General features: G+C 45.8%; 1 protein-coding gene across 1 annotated transcript in view; it reads right to left on the bottom strand.

The window, feature by feature from the left end:
- The window catches only part of ryr2b (ryanodine receptor 2b (cardiac)), a gene marked incomplete at both ends in the record, with an annotated part of 144,061 nt that overhangs the window by 68,893 nt on the left and 48,058 nt on the right, over window positions 1-27,110 (bottom strand). The window contains 16 exons of the mRNA XM_080740696.1: window positions 639-715; window positions 2,491-2,606; window positions 3,335-3,458; window positions 4,392-4,467; window positions 4,716-4,793; window positions 5,405-5,542; window positions 6,324-6,413; window positions 6,822-6,900; window positions 9,274-9,431; window positions 18,874-19,014; window positions 19,147-19,237; window positions 20,248-20,468; window positions 22,174-22,343; window positions 22,903-23,023; window positions 24,777-24,900; window positions 26,808-26,979. Coding sequence (XP_080596822.1) covers window positions 639-715; window positions 2,491-2,606; window positions 3,335-3,458; window positions 4,392-4,467; window positions 4,716-4,793; window positions 5,405-5,542; window positions 6,324-6,413; window positions 6,822-6,900; window positions 9,274-9,431; window positions 18,874-19,014; window positions 19,147-19,237; window positions 20,248-20,468; window positions 22,174-22,343; window positions 22,903-23,023; window positions 24,777-24,900; window positions 26,808-26,979 — 1,976 coding nt within the window. The remainder of the gene's footprint in view (window positions 1-638; window positions 716-2,490; window positions 2,607-3,334; window positions 3,459-4,391; window positions 4,468-4,715; window positions 4,794-5,404; window positions 5,543-6,323; window positions 6,414-6,821; window positions 6,901-9,273; window positions 9,432-18,873; window positions 19,015-19,146; window positions 19,238-20,247; window positions 20,469-22,173; window positions 22,344-22,902; window positions 23,024-24,776; window positions 24,901-26,807; window positions 26,980-27,110) is intronic.

Genomic DNA, 27,110 nt, shown 5'->3' with positions numbered 1-27,110 from the left:
ATGCATGCAAATCAAAATTGTTAAAATCACTAAAATGATAGAAAGAAGTAAATGAAAACATTTTAACACTCATCTTTTCTTTTCTCTGATGACCATCTAAAATATGAACCCTTGTTGTACAAAACCAAAGTTGTCCTTTAACACTCTCCTATGTCCCCTCAGAAGCGCAGCCAATTCAATAATCACTTTCTACCTCAGTTACACTTGATCTCTTGGTTGTGGTAGATAACTGAGGCGTACTGTTGCTGCACACGGACTCAGTTGACTGACTCTGGCTCAGGGTCTGGTTGGAGAGAAATGAGCCCGTTTCATCCCCGCTGTGTCAGAGGCACAACTGTGTGGGAGGCTTTAATCAATGCCCTGATGGCAATCGACACGCCCACATGGATTTCCAAACCGCCTAAATAAATTACTTGGTCACAAAGGCTTTCACTTAGTGGTGTTGCCCGAGGCAACGGGCCAACAAAAGTAATTAGTTGGCATAAATGAAGGTGAAGGAGAGGGGGGGGGTTATGAAGACAAAAGTTATGGCCCCGGAAACACCAGGGAAGACTAAGGATTATGGTATTTCTGTGAACCCCTAACAGAAAGTAGATTTGGACTGGGTTTAGCTTATAGGGCTTAGATCGAAGCTGAACCTTGGAGAAGAATTCTATCTGCTGTTGGAGTGCAACTCTCTCCCCTTTGGTCATCTGTCCTCTGGCTTGCATCACCTCTGTGTGAAGAAGAAAACACAATGAACACCAAGAAAACACCACAAACTATGGTATGTATTGTACTGTACAAGCGTTAAAAGAGTCAAACTCTTAAAATACACAGGTAGCAGCCATAACACAAAGAGCAGCGAATACATGAGAATCTCATGTATTGAGATCCATGTGTACATCCTTGTGTATGTAGTATCTGTAAAAACGACATGGACATACGTACATACAAATGCAGGCGAAGTGCAATATTGCTGATGTGCACTTGCTGAAAGGCTTTGGAATGCTATGTTAGTCTCTCTCTCTCTCTCTCTCTCTCTCTCTCTCTCTCTCTCTCTCTCTCTCTCTCTCTCTCTCTCTCTCTCTCTCTCTCTCTCTCTCTCTCTCTCTCTCTCGACTTATCCAGATTTTGTACGCACATGTTCGCATAGACAAACCCAGATCTTCTGAATTTGAGCTAAAGTGAAAACATCCTCAGGCTATATAGCGGATTGGAGGATGGGCTGACTGTCAGAACACAGGCTTAAAAGACTATTGATATTCATAAAATCCATATCCATGAGAAGGCTTGTGCGTCTGGCAAACTCAAGGTGCTTATGGGTGAAACCACAACAATAATAATAAATAATGCACTCATCTCCTGCAGGACTGCCAAGGTGCAACATCAACTTATTCAATGCAGCTTTAGGTACTCATTTTATTACCATGGATTTTAAGTTAACCACATTCACAATGAAGTTTGACTGAGGTATTAAAAAAGGGTGCATAACAAATCCTTTTAAATAGTCTTCCCACTCCTTTTTAGAAATGAAATTCTTTCCATGAATTTCTCACCGATTTCCAAGACTGTATTTCTTCATTCATGAATCACAAATGCAATGGAAGGGGGTTTGTGATATACATATTATGAACCTCTTATGTGGTCAAGAGCTCTACAGTATGAGACTAAATTCAGTGGTGTAAAGTAACTAAGTACATTTACTTACCTAAGTACTTAAGTACAATTTTGAGGTATTTGTACTTTACTTGAGTACATTTATTTGAAAACTTTAGTTGTAGTTATTTGCAAATTATAATATTATAAAAGCCCTATTTTATACCATGGCTATTTGAAAATAGCCAATTTACAAGCTCACAACGCGTCGCATCCTGACACACTGTGAGCTTGTAGATCTGCTATTTTCAAACATGTTGTACTTTCACTTTTGGTACTGTACTTTAAGTACATTTTGATGCCAACACTTTTATACTTTTACTCAAGTACATTTTTAATTACGGACTGTTACTTGTAACAGAGTATTTCTATATTGCAGTATCGATACTTTTATTCAAAGTAAAATATGTAGTACTTTTTCCACCACTGACTAAATCAGTGGTTCTCAACCTGTGGGTCAGGACCCCCAGGTGTGTCGCCAAATTATTTTGGGGTCCCCAGGTGATTACCTTAATGTGCAAAATTGTTTTCTCACTCAACAGTAAACAAAACATCATAAAGTTTAAGTGTATAGAGGGTATAGGCACATTTCCAAAGTGACAATTTAAGAACTTTTTAATACTTCTAAAATGACAAATTAAACATTGGCCAAATTGTCAAATATTAGAGGCGGAAATTTTGAAAAGGCGTTGTAAGCATGTAGATCGTCTATTTTCACAATAGAACCGTGTTATACAAAATGTAATGCCTCAACTCTTAGTGCTCGTCAGGGTGGGGGGTTCCCCGGTTAAAAATATGGTTATTTTGGGGGTCGCGGCCTGAAAAGGAAAGAGAACCACTAGACTAAATTACCCAGCTCCAGCATGTTTTCCTGGGCCTCGTCAGAGTAGCTCAGTAGCTGCTGCAGGAGGGTGTAGGCAAAGCGGCTGGCGATGGCCGGAGAGTCCATATCCACTGTCTTCCTTTCCCTGTGCAGGAGGCCATAATCACAGGCGGACTATTTAAACCAGGGGTCTTCAACAGTGGGTCCGGGACCCCTAGGGGGTCCTCAGAGTTACTACAGGGGGTCCTCCAAATCTTTGTGTTATAGAAACCTTTTTTCTAGCATCCATATTCTGAGAACTTTAGCCAAAAATAACTGATCTACAATCTCACAACGCCTCGCAGCGTGCGAGGCGTTGTGAGATTGTAGATCAGTTATTTTCGGCAAAAAGCTTTGGTGTAGAGGGGAAAAAGAGCAGACTAAATACAGAGTGAAAGGTCAAGTTTATTAAGTATTGACGGTTCAAGTGGTTAAATATCTGAAAACAACACAAATTTACATGCTGTCAAAGCATGAAACTATATGGAATCTATGAAAAGGTTGTGGGGGTCCCTGCTTGATCTCTCACTCAGCTAAGCGGGCCTTGCCCTGAAAACGTTGAAGACCCCTGATTTAAAACAGACTGTAAAATCACCAATGTACCAGTGTCGGGAGTTCAAATGTGCATTGCAATTATGTTACAACTGACAGTGCTGTTTTTCAAATGGCCGCTGGCTACAGGTCGGAATGTGATGCCACAGTTAAGAGAGTGGTACCCTTGAGAAAAGCTCCTAACCTCTTATGCCTCATTAAATGCGCATTACAGCGTGATGACGAATGTGACACTGGGCTATTGTAGCCTTGACTTTAATTTGCAATGTACGGTGGTCTCACCTCCACACGGTGTAACCGTTCAGCTGCAGGAACTTGAGGATGTCCTGGGCTTTCTCACGGAGTTTGGCCTTATCCTTGGCTGTTAGGGTATCATAGGGCACCAGCATGGAGTGCCCCCCTCCCCCTAAGAAGAAAGATAAATCAAACTATTGACAATAATAGAGAAGAGAATATAGTGCAATTGTTTCATTCTGTGCTGCCTGTCTGTGTCTGTCTGTCTGTCTGTCTGTCTGTCTGTCTGTCTGTCTGTCTGTCTGTCTGTCTGTCTGTCTGTCTGTCTGTCTGTCTGTCTGTCTGTCTGTCTGTCTGTCTGTCTGTCTGTCTGTCTGACTGACTGTAAAGTATTTTGAGGTAAAAAAGATTCAAAGTCAAGGTCACAATCAATATCAAAGTCAAGAACAACGGGTAGATTTTTACCAAAACTTGAACGGAATAATCAGTTGGCTACCCAAGATGAATGACTTTTGGAACAGAAACATGAAAGTTCATGGTCAAAAGTACATTGGTAAGTGACACAGTGGCGCAGTCGGTAGAAGTGTCGCCTCACAGCTAGAAGGTCCTGGGGACGCTGTGGGTGCTAGGGGGCGTGTTCTCCCATCCCTGTCATCAGTACAAATACCCTAGGTGGGATTGGCGAAAGGCACTTTCTGTGTGGAGTTTGCATGTTCTCCCTGTATCCCCTAGGGTAGGTACCCTCACAAAAAACATGCACTAATCCTGGTCTCTATACTGCCTCCCACTGGTCAGCCGGGGTGCCTGATGGAGGGGAAAGGAACTGTTTGGAAGTGTTCCTTGCACGTGTCCTACAGTATGTCCTACCAGGGAAACTGAAGAAATGCATCCTAATGCATTGAACGAAGCATGAGCTCAGTTCGGGGCTCTCCCCAGGTTGGCAGAGGGAGAGAGTAGTACCCAGGATTACAGCTTTGGCAATTGGCACCGGGTGAAAAATGGGTTATAAAATCAAATGGGATAAAAATAAAATAAAATGTTTTAAAATATCAGAACAAGAGATCTTAGTGAAAGCAGGATCCGCAACTCCAGATGCAGTTTTTACCTTTAGCCTCCAGTTCTAGTTTCTTCTTCTTGGCCCAAGCATTGTGGTAGTTCTCAGCCAACTGCTCTGCCATGGACTACAAACACAACAGTAACATTGTTGTGTTTAGCTGTAGCTGTTATTCTTTTCTACACATAATAGTTATACTGTAGTCTAGTGCAGGTGTGAACCAACTGAATACTGCAGCTCAAGTGTATGTTTATACCGTACACTTGAGCTGCAGTATAAACACCTGAACACTTATCCACTGGCAGGATAAGATAATAAAACACATTATGACTTACACACCAAGCACAAGATAATAATACACATGTTATGACTTACACACTGGTCCCAGGACAAGGTAATACTGCTCATGTCCATCGGTTTGGGGCTGAAGGTTGACGCTCCCTCAAAAGACAACTATAGTAGACGATAAAACAATAATGATTACATTTGTGTGACTTGTACAAAGCGGAAAGAACTTTGGGGTGGAGGGTGTTGATCACTTACACCAGTGGTTCTCAACCTTTTCAGGCTGTGACCCAAAATAATCTTATTTTAACTGGGGACCCCCCCCCCCTCCCACCCTGACGAGCACTAAGAGTTGAGGAATTACATTTTGTATAACACGGTTCTGTTGTGAAAATAGCAGATCTACATGCTCACAACGCCTCGCGTTGCGAAGCGTTGTGAGCATGTAGATCAGCTATTATCACAATTTCTGCCTCTAATATTAGACAATTTGTAATTAGAGGTATTAAAAAGTCCTTAATTTGACACTTTTGAAATGTGCAGATACCCATCGTCTATACAGTTACACTTTATGTTGGTTTGTTTACTGTTAAGTGAGAAAACAATGTTGCATATTAAGTTAATCACCCCCGACCCACAGGTTGAGAACCACTGACTTACACTAGTGCAAGCACATATATTTTATGTAAAAACACACATCACAACACACAAACACACGCAAGCGCATAATGCTGCAGAGATGGTTGCATGCGTACGAATCTGTAGGGGTGCAAACATACTTGTCCAGCCTGAGAGATCCTGCGTGAACAGGTATGCAGGTCAAACGCCTCGGCTGCTTTGGTCCTCTCAATGGTCCATCCAAAGGCCAGCATGCTCCTCAAAGTCTCCTTAATGGCCCAGCGGCAAGCTTCTTTATCCTGGACATTTCAGTCAATTTGAACCACTATTCAACTCTGAGGGTGTACATGGGTAAGGGTCCATTCCACATGGTTACATTTGTACACTCTCAGAATTGAAATAACATTCATGATTTTAGTATATACAGTAGAACGTAGGAACTGTGACACACCATTTAACAAGAGTATATCACCAAAGGCGGATGTGTGGCAGATAATGTTTACAGAAGAGTAGAGTAAAAAAAAAAAGCCTGTTTGAATATATGAATATTTTAAAAACTTGCAGTGCGTTTGATACAGACTTGGATAGGAGACCATGAAAGCACTACTATAAATATGCAAGGCAAAGGAAGTTGAATCGTTCGAGGCGAGCACTGGAAGCTTTTCTTAGATTTGAATTGTACATAATGCATTTTCATACAGTAATGCATTCCCAAAATGGAAATTATTCAAATTAAATGTTCAGAGGCATTTTAAAACTTACTTATTTCACAGTTTGTCACTGGGGAAATTATTCAAGGGCAGAAGGAAAGAGGCATTTTCTCTATTTTGGCCGTGTCATTATAAAGTTCTCAAGTTTTCAGAAAGCAGAATTTCAAAACATTTTCAAAGATGGCTGATCTGCTAATCTAGTCTAATCTAATCTATCAACATTGGCAGATTGCAAGCTCACAATGCATCACATTGGTTATTATCACAATTCGTCACATGAAAAAGTACAGAATATGGGGCTTAGCTCAGGGGGTCGACTTCTGCTATTTGCTTATAAAGCACAGACAGTTCTTAGATATTTTTGCTGTACCTTCTCAGCCACCGCCCTGTATGGCTTGAGGAGCGGGTGAACCTTACTGTTCTCACAGAGCTGCTCCCCGTAGACCCAGCCATTGGCAAACTGACAGAGACAACAAGCAGATTCTCACACACACACACACACACACACACACACACACACACACACACACACACACACACACACACACACACACACACACACACACACACACACACACACACACACACACACACACACACACACACACACACACACACACACACACACACACACACACACACACAGGCCCATACGTTAGATAACATGTATACAATAGGCTAATCTCCTCCAGTTAGTTCCCAGGACGAAACACGACACAGACAAAACGTCTGTGCGCAGTCAAACAGACATTCATTATCCAGGAAGTGTACTCGTAAGTGAGCGGAGTTCTGACCGCGATACCATACATCACTCTGTCAGGCCCTAACAGACCCCTTCAGATGTGATGGATGAGCGTCATGTTATTACCTTGTCCAGTGACCACTTCTCGTGGGTATGCTCGGCATACTTATTCACCACTGACTCCAGTCTCTCCGGCACTGTCACACTGGTGCAGGGAGGGAAAATGAGTTAGCTCTATTTCCAGTTTAACCCACAAGAGGGGTTAATATTGCCACAATAGGAGGGGCACAGTCAGGTAAATACGGTCTACTGTGAAAATAAGGAGGAAGAGTCACACATAGGTTTTCAATTGTATCTGGTACTGGAGTGTGCAATTCGTCCTTCTTATTGTGGGCTCGCTGAAAGCGGGCACACGTATGTTAATGTTATCCTCCTTATTTATCTAGTACGTTTATTCTCCTCAAACTTTGGCACGATCCATTGAGATCAAAGGGGGAGTGATGCTAGCTCGAGGATTGGTCGAGCTTCACTTGACAATTTGGCTACAATATATAGGCAACCACACTTGCAATTTCTATACTAGCCCCATATAGAACCTCACCCGTCGCTGCATACTGTTGTGCTCCGAGATGAGGTCCTATAAAGCTATCCCAGGCCTGGTTCGGAACGCCTCCATGTTGAAATAGAAAACACTTTTCCCGAAATTGTATCCAAAAAGTAAAGGTAGTTCCACGCTCCCAGACTGTGGTTTCCTATCCCAGGGTACATAAAACATGCACCAGGGCATGAAACAATCGCTTAAATCGTTAGTTTTGTAATGTTTTCCCATTCAACCGGAACTGTTGCCAGTACTGTAGTCTCATGTTATGTAGCCAGGGAGCATTTGCAAAGCTTTTCTGAATTTAATGAGACTAAATAAGCGATTTAAACCGTTTTCCCAACACCCTGGTGCATGTTTTATGTACCGTGGGATGGAAATTAGTCTGGAAGCGTGGAACTACCTTTACTTTTTGGATACAATTTCGGGAAAAGTGATTTCTAACTCAACATGCAGGCGTTCCGAACCAGCCCTGGGATACCTTTATAGGACCTCATCTCGGAGCACAACAGTATGCAGCAACGGGTGAGGTTCTATATGGGGCTATTTCTATACATGGTGTTCCATGCGAGCCCACACTGTTTCGTAGAAACAGTAATTTCTAGTTTTAATATTGTTCCTCCTTAGTCTGCACCTCACAAAACACATGTGCTTAGCCCTCTATCACACACTTCGTTTTGGGATCTACCGCCAGGGGGTGGTCTGGTTTTTAACCAGACTAGTGTGTGCTGCTTTTTCAGTTTTTCAGCGGTGCTAATGGCTCCTACATCTGGCTTTGTCTGTATGTACAGTATGTCCGTCACTCATAGGCCAAGCTTCACAAGACCCTCAATGAAATGAACTCATAAAAGGCACGGCTCATTTCACACTGTGTGTGATTTTTAAATACTGTCTACTAAACTGGTTCTCAAAGTGGGGTCCAGGGACCCCCAGGGATTCTTGAGGTTCCAGGGGGTCCCTAACAAAATGAGGAACTGTTTAAACATTAATCCGTATTTTACTTTTCGGCTATTTGAAAATAGCCAATTTGCAATCTCACAACACGTTGCATCCACTACTCTACTGAACATGATTACAATTGTTTTCCACTATAATCTCACATAAATGCTACCTTGCATTGCTTGTACAGAATGTTCCTTACACAATACATAGCATAACGAGGCAAATACAAAAAGTCTTCTTGTACAGTAGGTGAGTAAACCTCTGCACTTTCTCTCCCAAACTACAATTCTTTGCATTTTTTAAATCAGGAAACTATTCGGTCATGGTTCTCTGCAACTTCTCGTGCACAAGAGTAGAGGAGGTGATCAGCTCGGAACTGATTGGTGCACTTGTTACTATATAGTCCAGGCGTTTCGGGCAGTATTTTGATGTAATCGTGCACTTTATGAAAGAAGCATGAAATTTGGCACACAGTTAGAACATGCCATATGGAACATTTTTGGCTATAGGGGCATTTGTCTTGGGAAACTTGTGGGAGCCAATTAAAGTTGGGCTCTCATAGACTTTACTATAGAGTGAAATAATACAAAAAATACGTATGCTTTAAGTAGCATGTAAGGGGTCAAACTAGGTGTTTTTTGGGATTCTGAATCCAGTGCAAACATTTGTTTTGCAGGAAAAACATTCCTTGGGCTAAAAACGGACCCCTTAAAACTATGGTTTAGTGATGAATCATCACTTTTCAAAGTTTTGTGGCGGCCGTTTCTCGGAAAGGGATGTTTTTTGTGCAAAACAAATGCTTGCATTGGTTTCAGAATCCCGAATAACACCAGATTTTTACTCTATAGTAAAGTCTATGCGAGCAACTTTGATTGGCTCCCACAAGTTTCCCAAGACAAATCTGCGATGCCCCTATAGCCAAAAATGTTCCATATGGCATGTTCTAACTGTGTGCCAAATTATGCTTCTTTCATAAAGTGCACGATTTTTGCCTGAAACGCTCGGACTAATAGGAGGTAACTGGTTTACAAGCAGTACCTGGAGATGTCTACAGGCTGGGGGTCAAAATGGTCATCTTGGTCCACGGAGCCTTTCTTCTCCTTGGCACAGCTTTGGTCCATGTGGTCGGGAGGCAGGGCACTGGCCACCACAGTCAGGCACTGGAGAGACAACCTGAATAACTCTGGTTCATAGGGCTGTGTAAGGAGAGAAAGAGGGTGAGACCGGAAGTGAGGGACATTTGAAAGAGGTATAATGCAAGGAGAGGAAGAAATTAAAGGTATATTCAGTGATTGTATTTCATTCAAATACAAATATAATTGGTACATTTTCCATTCATTCTCCTCACTAGAATGTGTGCTGACCATATAAGGACTTCCACCATGGCCCGTGTTACGAGCATAGCTAGATTCGGTTTTCAGAGGTGGCCAGCCTGTCCTCGACCAATCAGGGTAGAGTATAGCCGTAGTTATGTTATGACGTTTAGTTATGATGGTCAAAATAAAAGTTTTGAGAAGCACAGTCGCTCTGAATTAAGAACGTCTGCTAAATGCCTAGATTGTAAACTACTGAACCCATAAAATGCCACAGTTTCATAGTAAATCAGTATCATACATATCCTGAAGCAGGAGACGTAGGCCTACTGATATTCAGTGATTGGGTCTAATGATCAAAACAAGAACATTATAATGGTGTACAAAATCTATAAAAAAGTAAACATTTCCATGCTGAGGGACACGATGACCCCCGGCCACTTTCATTATCACTGAATACACCTTTAAGTATGGGACGATTATGAAACTTTCATATCACGATTATTGTGACAAAAGAAATCGTGATTTACGATATTATCGCGATAATCAAAATCCATTATCCTGGGCGGAACATTTGCCAAAAAATAGCAGATCTACAAGCTCACAACGCGTCGCGACGCGTCGCGACGCGTTGTGAGCTTGTAAGAAAAGGTGAATTGATCCCAGTGCATGACGGAGGACGATATCACGATAAATAAATTCCCCGCGATACGATTATCGTGAGTGTTTTTTATCGCGATATACGATAATATCGCTTATCGTCCCACCCCTAGAAGAAATAGAGAAGGATATATGACATTCTGAGTTGTACAAACACCTATTGCAGAGCATCAAAGGAGCTGTATGTTTGTATGTTGTTAAAAATATAAAATATTTTTGTTAAAAAGAGTTAAAGCTCTATATTCCGATATTATCATTATTATCATATTCATAAAATATATTATCAGGTTGAGTTAACTGCAAACTACGATCACAATTATGCAACATGGGGAGAGAACTCATAAGTGAAACACACACACACACACACACTCACACACTCACAAAACGCTACAAAACAGTATTGTGTACAATGTGTAGTGTGTAAACCGTGCAGTACTGTATGATGTTGACTACAGCCTACAACTTCTGAGGGCTGTTTGATGTGAGCCACGCGCGAGGCTGAAACAACCTCTTGAACCTTCTGTCTTTAATGTTTTCATGTTGTGGATGTGTCATATAAGCTCCACTCAGCAATATGCTGATCACTATACCTCCCCTGAACGCAGAGGAGATTCAATCACATCGATTGCATCTGTCCTATTCTCAGTCAGTAGGCTTGAAAGCGGTAGTGGAATGTTAAGTTTTGTACGGTAAGGATCTGGGAGAAATCTCTGTGTTGATGTCTCAGGGGTCACTGTTTCTTCCATGTAGCTCCGTATTGTCGCTGTCAGATGGAAACATTGTACCGGTATGTCCAAAACGTATAGGTTCCGAACGGAACCATGTTTATTTAATACCGGAGGACAAGGTCCCCCATTGGGATATCAGCGCCATCTGGCGCTGCAACAGAGTAAAACTCATAAGCTCCCGTACGAGAAATATCATTTGTCGGTAGGGCTGTCAATCACAAACGAGGGCACCGCCCCCGAGTGTATATAAGCCCTGCGGGCTATCATAACTTCCTCTAAAGCCGCACCTCTGCGCCCGCAACTAGCGAACCGAGGGGCTTTATTCTGGGGGACCTTGTCCTCCGGTATTAAATAAACATGGTTCCGTTCGGAACCTATACGTTTATTGTCATACCTCCAGACAAGGTCCCCCATTGGGACTCATATACTCCCCGAGAAGTCATGAACCGACAAGACTGTCGTGCACACCGACCACACCCGGAAAGGAGGTCCTGTCAACCGACGTGACCCCTTTCAGGACTGATCCGACCCAGACCCACAGGGCCTGGGCGTGTTCAGACAGAAAAAGACCCTGACAGACCGAGGCCTGCCTTATGCACTAAGGGCAGACACAGGTCCACCTTATAAAATTGCAATAATATAAGGGAAAAACTCAGGGTCCCCCCACGTATTCTAGAGACAGCAACATGCTATCTCAGGAAGGGGAGAGAGCCGCCCCACTACATAGTAGGAAGGGCAGCAGCACCCAGAACCGTATGCGCCATAGCAGAAGGCGCAACGTCCAGGTGATAGTAGGTCGCAAAGGTAGACGGCGAAGACCAATTCGCCGCTGCACAAATCTCCTCAATGGAGACACCTTTGGACAAAGCCCAAGAGGTAGACACACCCCTAGTACTGTGGGCCTTAAGTGCCTCCGGCACTTCAGACCCAGACCGGGTGTAAGCCAACCTAATAGCATCCACAAGCCATCTCGACAGAGTGGGTTTGGACACCGCTTTTCGTTGACGGGCATTCATGACCACGAAAAGCTGAGAAGTAGACCTGCTGTCCACCGTCCTATCACAGTAGGCCTTCAGGGCCCTAACTGGACAAAGACAATGAAGACGCCTATCCTCCTCTGATGCAAACGGAGGAGGATGGAAAGCCGTCAAAACAACAGGTTCCTTCGGGACCACTCGGTTCTTAGGAATAAAACTCAAATGAGGTTTAAGAAGAACCTTGGAGTCATTATTGAGAAACCTCATACAATCAGGGCTCACAGAGAGCGCATGAAGGTCGCTCACACGCTTAGCCGTAGACAAGGCAAGCAAAAGAGCTGTTTTGAAACTTAAATGTTTCAAAGAGGTCCTCCCAATCGGTTCAAAAGGTGCCTTGCAAAGGCCCTCAAGAACCACTTGTAGATCCCAAACAGGAAACAAGGCTCTGGTCACAGGTCTCAAATGGTCCACACCATGCATGAACTGGACCACCTCAGGGATTTTAGAAAGGCCTTTGCCACCCCCAGGTGGCAGGCATCAATAGCCGCTAAATAACCCCTCAGTGTAGAGAACGCCAGACCAAGGTCCAGGCGGTCCTGCAGGAAATCTAACACCTTCTGGGCCGAAGCTATATGAGCCACCACAGGTGGCTCCTGTAGCTCACACCAGTCCAAAAAGGCATTCCATCTTCCATCATACACAGCCCTAGTAGAGGGGGCTCTAGCACTCTGAATAGTGGCTACAACCATCGGTGAGAAGCCTGCTGCAAGCAGGTTCTCCCTCTCACGGGCCAAACCCACAGGTCTAGGCCCCGTGGGTCTGGATGGAAGATCTCGTCCCCTGCCTGGCGCAGCAGATCCCTGAGCAAGGGAAGCCGCCAAGGGGGTTGAGAGAGCAGTGGGGTGATCAGAGACCTCCACACTCCCCTGGATGGTGTCACCAGAAGAACCTCCTGGTTGGAACATCTGATCCTCTCCAGAGTGGGAAGAATCAGTTCCAGGGGTGGAAACGCGTAGAGAAGACCTTGTGGCCATTCGTAAGCAAACGCGTCCATCCCCAGAGGAGAAGGTCCCCTCACTGAAAAGTAAAGGGGGCACTTCGCGTTCTCCTGGGAGGCAAAGAGATCGACTCGCGGTCGACCGAACCTGGAGAAAATCTGCCTCACCACCGCAGGGTGGAGAGACCAATCCTCGTAACGAGGCTCCCCCCTGGACAACAGATCGGCGCCGCCGTTCTGAAGGCCCGGGACATGGGAGGCTCTGATGGACCTCAACCGAGGCAAGCACCAGAGGGTCATCTCGCGCGCCAGCTGATCCAGCGTCCGCGAGGAGAGGCCGCCCTGTTTGTTGAGATAATACAGGGCCGCCGTGTTGTCCGTCCTGACCAGGACATGGCAACCCCGGAGAAATGGTTCGAAATGCTTGAGCGCCAAGTAGATCGCCATTAATTCCAGATAGTTGATGTGGTACTCCAACATGGCCTGGGTCCAAAGACCCCTGGCTGAGCGCCCCTCGTGGGTGGCGCCCCACCCCGAGCGGCTGGCGTCTGTGGTGATCACCTTGCGTGACACCACTTCGCCCATGGAGACCCCACTTGTCAACAACGCCTGGTCCCTCCATGGGACCAGAGCGTCCATGCAGACCTGGCTGACTGTCACCTTCCTGTACCCTTGCAGGGAAGGAATCCTGAGCGCCAGTGACCACCGCTGGAAAGGTCTCATATGAAACCTGCCCAGACGCAGAAGTTGCACTGCTGAAGCCATCAGCCCAGTCAACTTCATGCACTCCTTGTACCTGACCACCTGGTTCAGTCGGAAGGAGCCCAGACAAGCCAGAAACCTGTCCACCCTCTCCGGGGAGAGGCGAGCAGACATGGTGGCCGAGTCCAGAGATATTCCTATAAAGGAAATCTGCTGGGAGGGTAACAACATACTTTTGCCAAAGTTGACGTTGAAACCCAAGGCCTTCAGGTGTGACAACACCAGATTGGTATGGCGCGCCGCTTCTGAGCAGGAGGCGGCGGAAATCATCCAATCGTCTATGTAGTTCGCCAGCCTGACTCCCTGATGCCTCAGTGGAGCAATGGCTGCCTCGGTCACTTTCACGAAAACCCGAGGGCTCAGAGAAAGACCGAAAGGGAGGACCGTGTACTCGTACAGGCGCCCCTCGAAGGCGAACCGCAGGAACTTCCTGTGTGGGGGATAAATGAGGATGTGCTGATAAGCGTCCTTCAGGTCCACTGAACAGTGGAAATCCCCCTGTCTCACTGATTTCATCAGTGACTCTGACGTCAACATCCTGAATTTGAACTTTTTCAAGTGCTTGTTCAGAGCACGTAAGTCCATAATCGGACGCAGCCCCCCTCCTTTTTTCTGAACCAGAAAATAACGGCTCTAGAAGCCTAAACGGCTCTGGTCGCGTGATAACTCCACTATAGCGCCCTTGCGCAATAGTGAGCTTATCTCCTCCCTCAAGGCATCGGCCTTCAAGCCGCGGGCTCGAGTATAAATAACCTTGCTGGATAGGGAGGGTTTTTTCGCGAACTGTAGTCTGTAACCCCGCGTCACCGTCCGAAACACCCAGTGATTCGGATTGCAACGTTTCCATTGCTCTGCACACTGTGCTAACGTGTTGCTGAGCAACGGAGAAGCCTTGGGGTTGTACCGCCTGAGCGGAACTACTGGGCCGGGAGGGAAAGGTTCCATATCCGGGCACGTATCCGTATCCGCTAGACGCCGAGCCGGAAGGCGCGGAGTCACCGGCGGAAAGAGCGTTTCCGTTTCCGGTACGCTTATTTCCGTATCCGGTGGGGGACGAACACGTGACCTCCGGGCCGGAAGGCGCGGAGTCACCGGCGGAAAGAGCGTTTCCGTTTCCGGTACGCTTATTTCCGTATCCGGTGGGGGACGAACACGTGACCTCCAAGAAGCCTCGCTTGTTAATAATACATGCGACACACAACGTGGAGCCCGGGGGACAGGGTTCATCGCATAAGTAACATAATCCCCGGCTCGGGGAATTGTATTTACGTTTATAACCTGTGCTAAGGCCTTTATATGCTTCCTTGCGGGAAGACGAGGCCGACCCTGGGTGATATGTGTTGGCTTCTTCCCTGACGCTAAGACCAAACTCCTGTCCTGAACTAGAGTCGGCATAACAGTGCCGCTCGGTGGAGACAGAGGGGTATTGCACACTAGAGAGACTATACCACTGTGAATAGGAATTAGCTTGTCTGGGAACATTTTGCAAAGAGAAATATTCTGCTTGTAACCTGTCTGCATGACTGGAGGAAGCGATATTATCTGAGTGGAAAGAAATTCCAGCCTGGACTTCTCTACACTGGTTAAATTCATGCAAAATGGGGTCGTCTGTAGTAAAGCAGGTGGGTTTGAAATAAACAGGCATTGTTTCATCAACACACTTTTTATTACAGGCACTGGAGGAGAGCACAGAGGAGGAATAAACATTGATTTCTTGGCATGAGAAACATAGTTTGTATTGTCCAAACGTCTGCGCTTGCAAGGGGGGGTCCCCTGAAATTTCAGGGGGACCCCGCCAGAGTCCAGTGTCACTTTCGCGGCGGCTTCCCACGGGCTTTGTGGGAGCTGGCCGGTATCCCGTGCCTGGGAGGGTGGCGGGATTGAGAGCGGGCCTGGGCCCCCGCTGCAGTGCGAGGGGGTCCCGCGGAGGAAGAAGAGGGGGTCCTAGGGGGATTGTTCTGTTTCCCCTGCTTGGAGGAAGAGCGCCCCCTGTCAGCCTGACCAGGGGCCTTGCTCCGTCCCTGTCTCTTTTCCTTTCTGGGTACCTGGGGGTCCGTCGTGGCTCCCAGGAGCTCCAGAGTGATCTTCTTATCCGCCACCTCCTGGCGGAGAAGCTCCAGTCCACCGCCCATGAGGAAGGTAGGGTGGCCGGGGAGGTCTTGCAGGATCTTCCCGGTCTCCTCTCCAGAACTGCCAGGACACTGTACCTTGTCTAGCCACCTGGCACGTTCCGCCTGGATGCAATAATCCATGCCATGTCCAAGCCACTCGATCGCGTGGACATTCAAGTCCATCAGCATGCGCAGCGACTTGTCCATTTCCTCCACCAACACGTCAGGCACCTCCCGCATCTCGCTGAGGAGGCGCCTGGTGGAGGAAAGCAGCAGCTGGGTGGCGTTCATCGTCCTGGCTGCCAGCGCGGACGATCTGTAAGAGTTCCTCACCCTTGAAGACTGCTTGTCGTCAAAGGGGATGGCAAACCCAGGAGGCTTCTTACCCACGGCCAGATTGAGGGGAGGCCGGCCTCCAGGACCGGTCCGCTCATGGTTGGGCTTGAGGCTCCCTACCAGGGACTGGGCCATCAGCTTGTCCATGGGAGGGCACAAGGGGATTCCCGCCTTCTCTGAGTCGCGGTAATCGACCAGGAAGGGGAGCTTGGGGGGGTCCTTGTGTGTAGTCCAGGTTGAATGCAGGGCCTCTGCAAAGCCTGGGACTAGTGGTAGCTTTTCCATCCGACGCGGGGGAGAGGACTCCAAATCCTGGCCCAGGAGAGGAATCCTAGCCCGTGGTCCGAGTGGCGCATCTCCGAGTGGCAGCTCCAGGCCACAACGGATGGCGGCGCGTTCCAGCACCGAGAGCTCGTCCATGGGGATGGAGTCTGGGTCTTGCGCCGCTGCCCCTCTCGCCCCAGCCGGCATGGAAGGGGGGAGAGAGGCAGAAGGGGCTTGGGAGGACGCGGCGGAGATGGAAGCCTCGGCATGAGGAACCACCCTGGCCGCGCCTCCGCCCTGTCCGGAGGGGAAAGAGGACTCGTCCTCCTCCGAGTACTCACCCTCCGTGTCCAACTCCTCCATGTCGTAGTCCTCTAGCTCCGGTTCGTCTCCGTCGCTAGCATGCCAGGAGACGGGGCTAGGTGGCCGCATAGCCCGTAGCCTGCGGCAGCGATCTCGCATCGTGCCTCGAGGGCTGGAACATCGTACTGGAGGCATTCAGCACAGTTCACCCCCGTGGCCGGGGCCGGAGGAGACAGAGAGGCCAAGGCGTGTCCTACCCCCATGCAGACAATGCAGAACGGATGTGTATCTTCATTGGCGATGAGGCCTTTGCAGCTGGGAAGGCCGCACTTCTTCGGTACCCTAGCTAGTAGGCTGCTAACTGTAGGTCGACGAGCTGCCATCGTGAGCTAACCGAAGCTAAGCGAAGCTAAGCTAAGGCAGGGAGACACGTGGCAGAACGTACAGAGAAGAAGTAAAGACTCAAAGCGAAAGTGAAGAAAAGAGACCGAACTGTTAGGAAGAATAGAATTAGAACGTACAGGAGAATAATCTCTAAAGGCCAGTGGCCGACTTTCCTAGTCAACGCTTAGGCTAAACTTTAAAGAAAATTATACTTATATGGCTGAGTTCGCGACACTAGTTGCAGGTAAGCAGAGGTGCGGAAGAGGAAGTTATGATAGCCCGCAGGGCTTATATACACTCGGGGGCGGTGCCCTCGTTTGTGATTGACAGCCCTACCGACAAATGATATTTCTCGTACGGGAGCTTATGAGTTTTACTCTGTTGCAGCGCCAGATGGCGCTGATATCCCAATGGGGGACCTTGTCTGGAGGTATGACAATAAACTGTAACTTTTCAGTAAATGGGGAAAAAATAACCGTTGTTCCAAATGATCTAATGTAGTCATTATTTAATCATAAGCTCTTGTTAATACTTTTCATTACTTAAATGATTATAAATCCACCATGCCTTCCTATTTTGGGCATGTTAAGATGACGTGTGAACATTTTCAAAATTATTGGACTCGGAGGTTGTGGTTTGCGAGCCAAGGAGTGTGTGTGCAAAGTTTGGCATGGATAGGGGCAGCGGTGACGGAGATAAGAGTTGGGCCAAAAGTGTGACGTGACGGACAGACAGACAGACAGATGGACGGACGGACGGACGGCCGGACGGACGGACAAACAGCCGGTGGAGCTTTTCATAGTAACTTGCGACCTGACGGTCGCAATCAATCACCTTGCTGGTATTACTAGGTGCTTCATTGTCACATGTAGATAGCAACATGGCAGGCAATGCAATTCTTGTACCGTAACAGTGTGGAAACCAGTTAGACTCCCTAATCGGGAGATAAGCGACCGTCAGGTTGCATACACAAACTTTAGAAGGCAATGGTAGCCAATCAGGAGGGAAAATGGGAAATGGGACAGATCCATGTTGATGACATGACTTAAGAGATACTTAAGATAAAGAGATGTGTACTGCTTTGCTTGATTTTCAGGCAAAATCTGTAGGAGCAGTGTCCAAAAATGTGTTTTGCAAGAATCTGCCTCATCGTGGCGCTATAAGAGGGCCGTGTGAGAAATGAGGGGTGGAGGTTGTAGTTTGGCAGCCAAGGAGTGTGTGTGCAAAGTTTGGCATTGATAGGGGCAACGGTGGCGGAGATATGAGTAGTGCAAAAGTGTGACGTGACGTGTGACCGGTGGAGGTTTTGATAGTAACTCCGACCTGACGGTCGCAATTAGAAAGTTAAACATAAAACATTTCTAAAGAACTGGAGAGCCTTTTGAGCAGAGGAACACTTTGAATATCATGTCTATAGCACTCGCACACAGTGTGTTGATGCCCGCACTGTTCAAAACTATTGAGGTGCTCACTGCTAAAACGTCCTATCATCTGCAAATAATTGGCACAAATAGCGTAGCTGAAACAATGTAAATGTGGAGGTCTCATGGTTGTAGTTATGATTCAACGTTCAGGTTTAAATTCATTGGTTGTCACAAACAGGAGCGCATCAGTGCATCTTTACCATGGAAAGACTGGTGCTGCATTCTATGTGGACACTAAAGCCCTATGTTGATGCTTTTATATGCGGTGAAAAAACGACATTGTTCCTAATATAAATTCAATTGCGTCGCACACACACACACACACACACGCACACGCACACACACAGCCTTGAGATTTGATGACGGTGTCTAGTTTTACCTGCTTTGCCAAGGCCCTCAACGTTCCCCAGAATAACCTCCTGGAAAGGTGGAGCTCCTCCTCCGAGGCGGAGCCGAGATTCCCCCAGCCTCCGATCAGAGAGTAGTATTTGTAGCTCTGCTCATAGTGGTTGGTCAGCAGCTGGTGCACAGAAGTTGTGACAGCAGTCAATATCAAATGGATCAGGAGTATTGAATGTGTATGTACATGCATATATGCAACCATCAGGAAATCAATTGAGTCAGCGTAGAGTTGCCATTGTGGTCCGGGCACCTTGAGGGGCATCTCTGTGTTGTCTGTGAGTCGGGGGACATCGAGGACAAGGCGCCTGAGGAGGGGCTGCATCATTGATGGCTGGAGTTTACTGAGGACACAAACGTGCAAATGTAAAAAAAAGACACCCACAAACGCACACACGCAAGTAACAAGCTGATAAGACAGAGTGTGACTGATAAGATTAAGGTGCCAGAGGTGATTTAAAAAAAAATCTGGTAATGCATTTTCCAATTTTAAATGTCCCTCTCAAGACAAGATTCTGCCCAATTGAGTCATTCTGTCAATTCCTCTTGAATAATGAATGACGCTATGGTCTGTGTCGCTGCTAAAACCCCACTGTTGGTCTTTTGAGAGTGTATAGGCAACCACATGTCAGTCACTTATTTTTTTCACCTGGAGAGCATAACATGTAGAGAAGGGCACTTTTCCACTATAAACACAATGCCATGGCGGCTTCCCACCCACACAAACACAGACAATTCTATTCATTGGAACACCCGGCTGAGCCGGAGGGACCGCAGAGGAATTGAACCCCATCCCGTGATACCCGGACCCCAAGTGCAAGTCATTGCCACATATAATTCACAACCAGTCACCTTCAATTTTATGAGGCTCAGGTGGGATAAGCAGTGACATTCGAGTGAGAATATTCTGCTCATCTGTTGCAATGCGATGTACAATATTCACGTATTCTTCGTGTTCCCGTTTAAACCATAAATATACATGAGGTCACTCTATGGCCTTCACTAAATTCTAATATGGTTTTACTGCTTTCAAAGGTGTCTATTATTAAGGGATTACTAATCATGATTTGATAACAAAGCAAATAAATAATTTCTTAGTATAATAGGAAAGATTATGCAGAGGGGGGAAAATAAAAATAAAAAAAAACACACATGCGCGTGCACACACACACACACACACACACACACACACACACTATTTCAGCAACTTGCGAGACAGTTGCTGAAATATTGATATTCCTGTCTGCAAACAGAGGCTGCATAAAAGTTTTAGTATTTTTTACAACCATAGCCATGAAGTGATGAAACCCTGTGACCCCCATTCAACACATGCGGCCCCAAAGCTTCTGCCTACCTGCAGACTGCAAGTAAGCAGGCCTCAATGGAGTCTCTCTGAGCCTTGGTGAGACTGACAGCCCTGGACAGGCGGTAGACGGCCTGGATGAGGTTGTCGACCAGTGTGGACTGGCCCTCTGAGGCGCAGAACAGAGCCGAGCACTTGGTGAGCAGGGGCAGCACGGCTGTGCAAAGGTACCTGTTGAGGGCCAGGGCCATGTCAGTGGAGCCCAGGTCCGTCTGCAAAGGAAGAGAAGAGGTTATACATGGAGGCCAGTTATGGAGAGGAACCAATTGCACAGAATTAAGAGATAAAAAAAGATATTTAACAAATCTAATTGGCTATATTTAATGCACAGCAGCCATTTTTAAGAGAAGTTGGGTCTTTTCTCACTTCCTTCACAGGTGTAATGATACGAATGAAGGCTCTGTTACATTCTGGTCAAACAAACAGTCTGGGTGCTGATATTAAGCATGTTGGCTCACTGGAAAGACTCTGCTACAACGGTGGGTCCTAAAGTGTGGTCCAGGGTAACTTGGGGTTCCAAATTAACCCTTATTGTTTATTGTTTATTGAATTAACCCTTAAAAGGTGTGTAACTCTGAGAGCATACAAATGGAACCAAATTGGTTCCATTTGTATGCTCTTATGGGAGATAAAAGGTTTGAGAACCAGTGAGCTACATGAAATGGAACAGAGCCTTCATTAGTATCATTGTTTGAAGGAAGTGAGAAGAGACCCAACTTCTCTCCAATGTGGCAGCTGCACATATAGCCAATTGAAATTGCTTAAAAAAGGATATGAGAGGAAGAGGTTACCAGAGGTTTGATACGCAGTGTCCAACATTGCCTCTTAGTGGCCAGGAGTATAGACTGCAGCACGTCAATTACAAACATCGATTCAAACAAGACAACAATCTAATTGAATCAGTATTGTTTGAGTGATACCGGAACACGGAACACTGATTAAGCCATGAGTAAACACAAGGCGGCACTGAGTGACAGGACCTGTGTCACTCAAGATTAGGCAGTTGATCAAGCATGTCATGTTTAACTGTGTTTCCAGTGCAGCGGGTTGTAAAAAATAAACAAAAAACGCTTCAGTAATGAGTGGCATGCATCAGGTACAGCAAATCTCTTTTCAACAGTGTAGCTACTGTAGTCTCTCCGGTGGTGATAATCAATGGGTAAACGCAGTTAATGATGTGACAAGGAGAAGGCGAAGCCCAGTCGCAGCTGAAGGCAAGGGGTGTGGACAGGGGCGTCACAATGGGGGGAAAGTGGGACTGAGTTACTAGGGCCCAAGGTGGAGGGGCCTTAATTATTGTATACTTTAGCTATTGAAAAATAGCAGATATACAAGCTCACAGCGCGCTGCGAGCTTTTTGAAAAGTAGTGAAAATGTGTGCAAATCTTTGAATATATGTAATTTTTAAGCGAACATTTGTAACTCAAATTCTGCTTCTGGGGGGTCCCTGGAACTAAATATTTTGAGATGGGGGTCCATGGCAAAATACATATCATTTTGGGAGGTCCTTCACATGAAAAGGTTTGAGCACCACTGACATAGAAACATAGGTTTTTAAAAAAAAACTTTAGAAGAATTTGAAATATTCAAAGTCTTGCACAAATTTCAAGATTTTCTACAAGCTCGCTGTGAGCTTGTATATCTGCTATTTTTAAACAGTTAAAGCACAAAATAATGCGTAATAATGCACTTCTAGTCTAAATGGGTCAAACCCCCTCCCCCTATGAAGAACATTCATGGGGGGCCCGCAGTGAATCCTTATACCCAGGGCCCAGAATTTGGTGTGACACCCCTGGGTGTGGATTGTGTGTAATGTAGCAGGTGATGGATCAATGTTAAGTCACAGTCGATCAGCCCAGTGGTGTTAAGGCCAAGGTGTCCGGCGGCGGTGGCAGTGGAAATGGATCTGTCCCTCACAGTGTCGAGCGAGGCGGCCGCCTGCAGGTCGGGCAGGAAACCCACTTCCAGCAGGTGGAGGAGAAAGCTCTGGTCCTGGACGCCGTAGACCCGGTCGAGGAAAAGAACCATGGCAGCCTTGTGGTCTGGGCAGAACACTGTGGCCGGGTCCGGCTCCAGCACCGTGCCGTCTGGTGGGAGAACCAAAAAATAAATAAACAAGCCTAGTTTTTTTTTTATTGTGTGAAAAATAGCTTGGAATAAGTTGATAGGGAAATGTGTTCCCACCAACTGTAAAACGTTCTGGATCAATGATCTCATTTCCATAATCACAATTAAAAAAAATGGGTATTTCATGAAGCTTGTCCAAGTGTGGGACGGACGCACGCACACACGCACACGCACACACACACCGGTCAGTATGGCTGCCACTCCCAGTGGGAGCGCTACTGTGTGCACAGCTGGCATAGGCAACTTCAGCAGGTTTCTACATGCAGGGGGAGGGGCACCAGTTGGAAGCAAGCAACACATCAAGTTATCCGTTTTATCCATTTATGTTACCCTCAAAATTAATCTCATCGATTAACTGAAAAGATTAGTTGAGCATGAAAGACATTGTTAGTTGCAGCCCTACAATTAAAGCCTAATTTATATTTCATCCACTGCTCCGTTCACCAGAAAAACATTTTTTCAACCGATTTCATATGACGAAAAATAAATAAGGCTTTAGTGCAGACACGGTGTTCTTACCTTTGGCCAAAGCAGGGATTTGGAAAGGGAGGCTGATGATCCCCTCCAGGTCCTGGATGGAGATGAGAGACCTGAGGATGGCTCGGATGCGGATGGCTTCACCCTTCCCTGCATGGATCAGCTGGAGAACATAAAGCCTGATTTATACTTTGTTGTGTGACGGTGTAGTGCAGAAAATAGCCAAACTACATACCAAGCTTATAAATCTGCTATTTTCGGTTCACCACATTGTTATACAACAGAGCATATGTTAGGAATTACAAATTGAACATTGTTAAATTATATCATAATAATACTATAATGGCGTGTTCCTCCACCCGCGTCATCAGCACCCACACCCTAGGTGGGGTTGGCGATGGGGCCTCTCTGTGGTGAGTTGGCATGTTCTCCCCGTGTCTCCTTGGGCATAGGCCCTCACACAAAAACATGCAGTAGTCCTGGTTTCTAATACTACCCCTAGCCAGCCGGGTGCTCCCTAATGTCCCCTGGTGCGGCAGGGGGAGAGCGGAAACCAGGACTACAGGTTAGGTAGTCACCGGGTGAGAACAAAATGGGTTGCAAAAATCGTGGGATAAAAAACATTTAAAAAAAATGAAAAAAATACTATAATAATACAATAGGAAATAGAATATAAGACATAATCTAAGATAATATAGATAATATTTAATATTACCTAAGATAATACCTCTGTTCCTCATTTCCCTCCTCACTGGATCTTCTGCATCTCAATTTGCACACGGCATTGACCATTATGATTATTCATACTGTGAGGAAGCCTGTTTTTCATTTCAAGCGGTTTATTTTTTATTTATTTTTTTTATCTATCATTATTTATCATTTTCAGCGATATGAAGCAATAAATTAATGCCCGACACGTCGCTGCGTGACATCATGCTACCGAAAGATTGAGTTGGCTTCAACTTTTGTCAGCGCTCCAGTGACGCAGTGAAGCCTGCTGTTCCGTAAATGGAAGAAAACCTCATTCATGCTGTTAACCAGTGGTTCTCAACCTGTGGGTCATGACCCCCAGGGGGGTCCCCACATTATTTTGGGGGGGTCCCCAGATGATTAGCTTAATGTGAAACATTGTTTTGTCACTCAACAGTAAACAAACCAATATCAAGTTTAAGTGTATAGAGGATATCTGCACATTTATAAAGTGACAATTTAAGCACCTTTTAATACTTCTAAAATGACAAATTAAACATTGGCCAAATTGTGAAAATAGTGAAAATAGATGATCTACATGCTCACAACGCCTGGCGTTGTGAGCATGTAGATCGGCTATTTTCATAATTTCTGCCTCTAATGTTTGACAATTTGGCCAATGTTTTATTTGTCATTTTGTACAAAATGTAATGCCTCAACTCTTAATGCTTGTCAGGGTGGGGGGTCCCCAGTTAAAATATGATTATTTTGGGGGTCACGGCCTGAAAAGGTTGAGAACCACTTTAACCAGGTCCCTGTGGTATTTAAAGCTGTCCTCTTCATTTACGGAGTGTGGCTTGAGCAACACGTCAATGGTGACACAGCAGCAATATAGCTTTTCAAGCTTGGTCATTTTGTAGCTTTTGACACCACTATGTGAACGCAGCATGAGAGCGTACATAGTGCATGTCCATTTGGTTACATGGGTACCTTCTCAGAGTTAAATGAGCACTGAGGACTTCACTGTGTAAATGTACCAAAGAGGCTGCCTGATGTGAAAGGGTTAGTAATGAACAGTCAATCCCGTCCTCCATCACCATCATCCCCCGGGAACTCTCAGTAATCACCCATGACGGCCAATTTGCTGGTGAACTATAAATAAAATCCAATAGAGTCATCAAGGGGTATTGACTGGGGAGTGGCGTTGAAGCAAAGGAAACTCTCACATGCATCTCTGGAGCGCAGCGACCTAGCAGGTCAATGAGGGCCGAGTAGAAGGTCATGATGGCGTGTCCCATGTGGATGAGGTCATCGTCATCGTCATGAGTCGCATTTCTGTTTGGGGGAACACTGACAATGGTTAGAAGTCATGAAATGACTTTCTACCCATCACGGTTTACATCTGTACTACTATTAGACCAGGCGTCTTCAACAGGGGGTCCGGGACCCCTAGGGGGTCCTCAGAGTTACTACAGGGGGTCCTCCAAATCTTTGAGTGATAGAAACTTTTTTCTTAACCACTTGAAACCTAGCATCCATATTCTGAGAACTTTAGCCAAACAAGCTCACAACGCCTCGTGAGCTTGTAGATCTGCTATTTTCGGCAAAGAGCTTTGGTGTAGAGGGGAAAAAGAGTAGACTAAGTACAGAGTACAGTTCAAGTGGTTAAATATCTGAAAACACAAATTGACATGAATCCAAAATACACTGATGATCGTGCTTTCAAACAATGAAACTATATGGAATCTATGAAAAGGTCGTGGGGGTCCCTGCTTCATCTCTCTCTCAACTAAGGGGTCCTTGGCCTGAAAACATTGAAGACCCCTGTATTAGACATTAACTTTCACTGTTGACAGCAGAGTGAATGCTTCAGGCACATATTTAGTACTAACATTTTAGCATTAACATGTTAGCACTACTGTAACTAACATGAGGTTGTGTTCAGTGTTTGCAAAATATCTCAACATGATATTGATCCATGCTTGTCACAACCCAAACCACTGTAAAAGTAAGGCTGTTCATTAACTCGCTTATTACATGACTACTTACTAAAGAAATCAATAATTAGACAGAAAATATAACAACAAAGATTATTTCATTGATTTAAAAATAGTCATAGTTTATGCCAAAGTGGTCCTTCCAGCACAAAACGGACGGAATCAAGATTCTGTTGTTGCATTCCATATTTCTTGTCACTGAAGTTTTCAAAAACATTCTAGGTGTATTATTTGGCTGTAAAATGACATTGTGTTAGTTTACTTGGCTGCCAGGCAGGATTATGGCAAAGACCAAGCACCAAGGACTGATATGTTCCAAGTGCTCAGTCTCTGGTTCCTTCTTCATAGCAGTGGTGTAAACAACATAGAGGAGGATTACCAGAAAATGCAGTTTAGAAAAGAAATGAAGATGACTCGAAACGTTAAAGCTATACTATGTAACTTTTCCCAATAAAACAAATCTTAAAATTGTCCTAACTATTAAATCGCTAAAGTTTTAGAATACCCACTCCGTGAATTTCAGCCCCTAAAGCCTTCTGTAAATATGTTTTCTATGATCCTGGCCGGGCGGGGACCGGATTTCGCAGCAAAATTACGTCATCTGCATCCTTCCGTATACGTTGTCTCCAGATCATACACTACCTTCCAATCACAGCGCGGATCATACACTACCGGCCAATCACAGCGCGTCTTGCCGTCTTTTCAGGAAGTAGCTTGCCTCAGCAGCAGTGTTTACTCTAGTGTAGGAGTCTAGCCTGTTACTCCCCAACGCCTGGTCGCAGAGGGACGCGAGACCCCTCTATGGATGCATCTCGGCGAGGTGCCGGTGGACGCGGTGGTCCGCGGCCCCGCTCCGGTGGTACGCGGCTACCCCGGGCGAAAAAAGCAATACCCACGGGGGTCCCCAAATTATTTTGGGGGTCCACAGATGATTAACCTAATGTGCAACATTGTTTTCTCACTCAACAGTAAACAAAACAACATAAAGTTTAAGTGTATAGAGGGACTTTTTAATACCTCTAAAATGACAAATTAAATATTGGTAAAATTGTCAAATATTAGAGGCAGAAATTGTGAAAATAGCCGATCTATATCTATATCTATCTACATGCTCACAACGCCTGTTGTGAGCATGTAGATCTGCTATTTTAACCGTGTTATACCAAATTCCTCAACTCTTAGTGCTCGTCAGGGTGGAGGGGTCCCCAGTTAAAATATGATTATTTTGGGGGTCGCGGCCTGAAAAGGTTGAGAGCTCACTGAAATGTAGTGACAGGTCCGTCCATGGAAGGGTCCTCCGAGATCCTGATGGCCTCCTCCATGGCAGCCAGGAGGCCGTCTCCCCCCTCGCCTCGCAGGGCGGGGCCAAAACACTCTGGCCTGCGAATCAGCAGCCTTACCACAACGTAGGCGTTCTCTTCCACGCTCTCCCCTAAGGTGGGCAAACACAAAGTGGGACGAGTACTGATTCGATCAGATTGCAGATGTGATCTATTCATTTGAGTTTTCAGGCAAGATTCTAGAGTTTTCAAGGGCTATCGTTTCAGTAAAGCATCTTTCAAT

The sequence above is a fragment of the Nannobrachium achirus genome, assembly GCF_963921795.1.
Source record: "Nannobrachium achirus genome assembly, chromosome: 13".
Taxonomy (NCBI): Eukaryota; Metazoa; Chordata; class Actinopteri; order Myctophiformes; family Myctophidae; genus Nannobrachium; species Nannobrachium achirus.
This window is presented reverse-complemented; position numbering and strand designations above follow the sequence as displayed.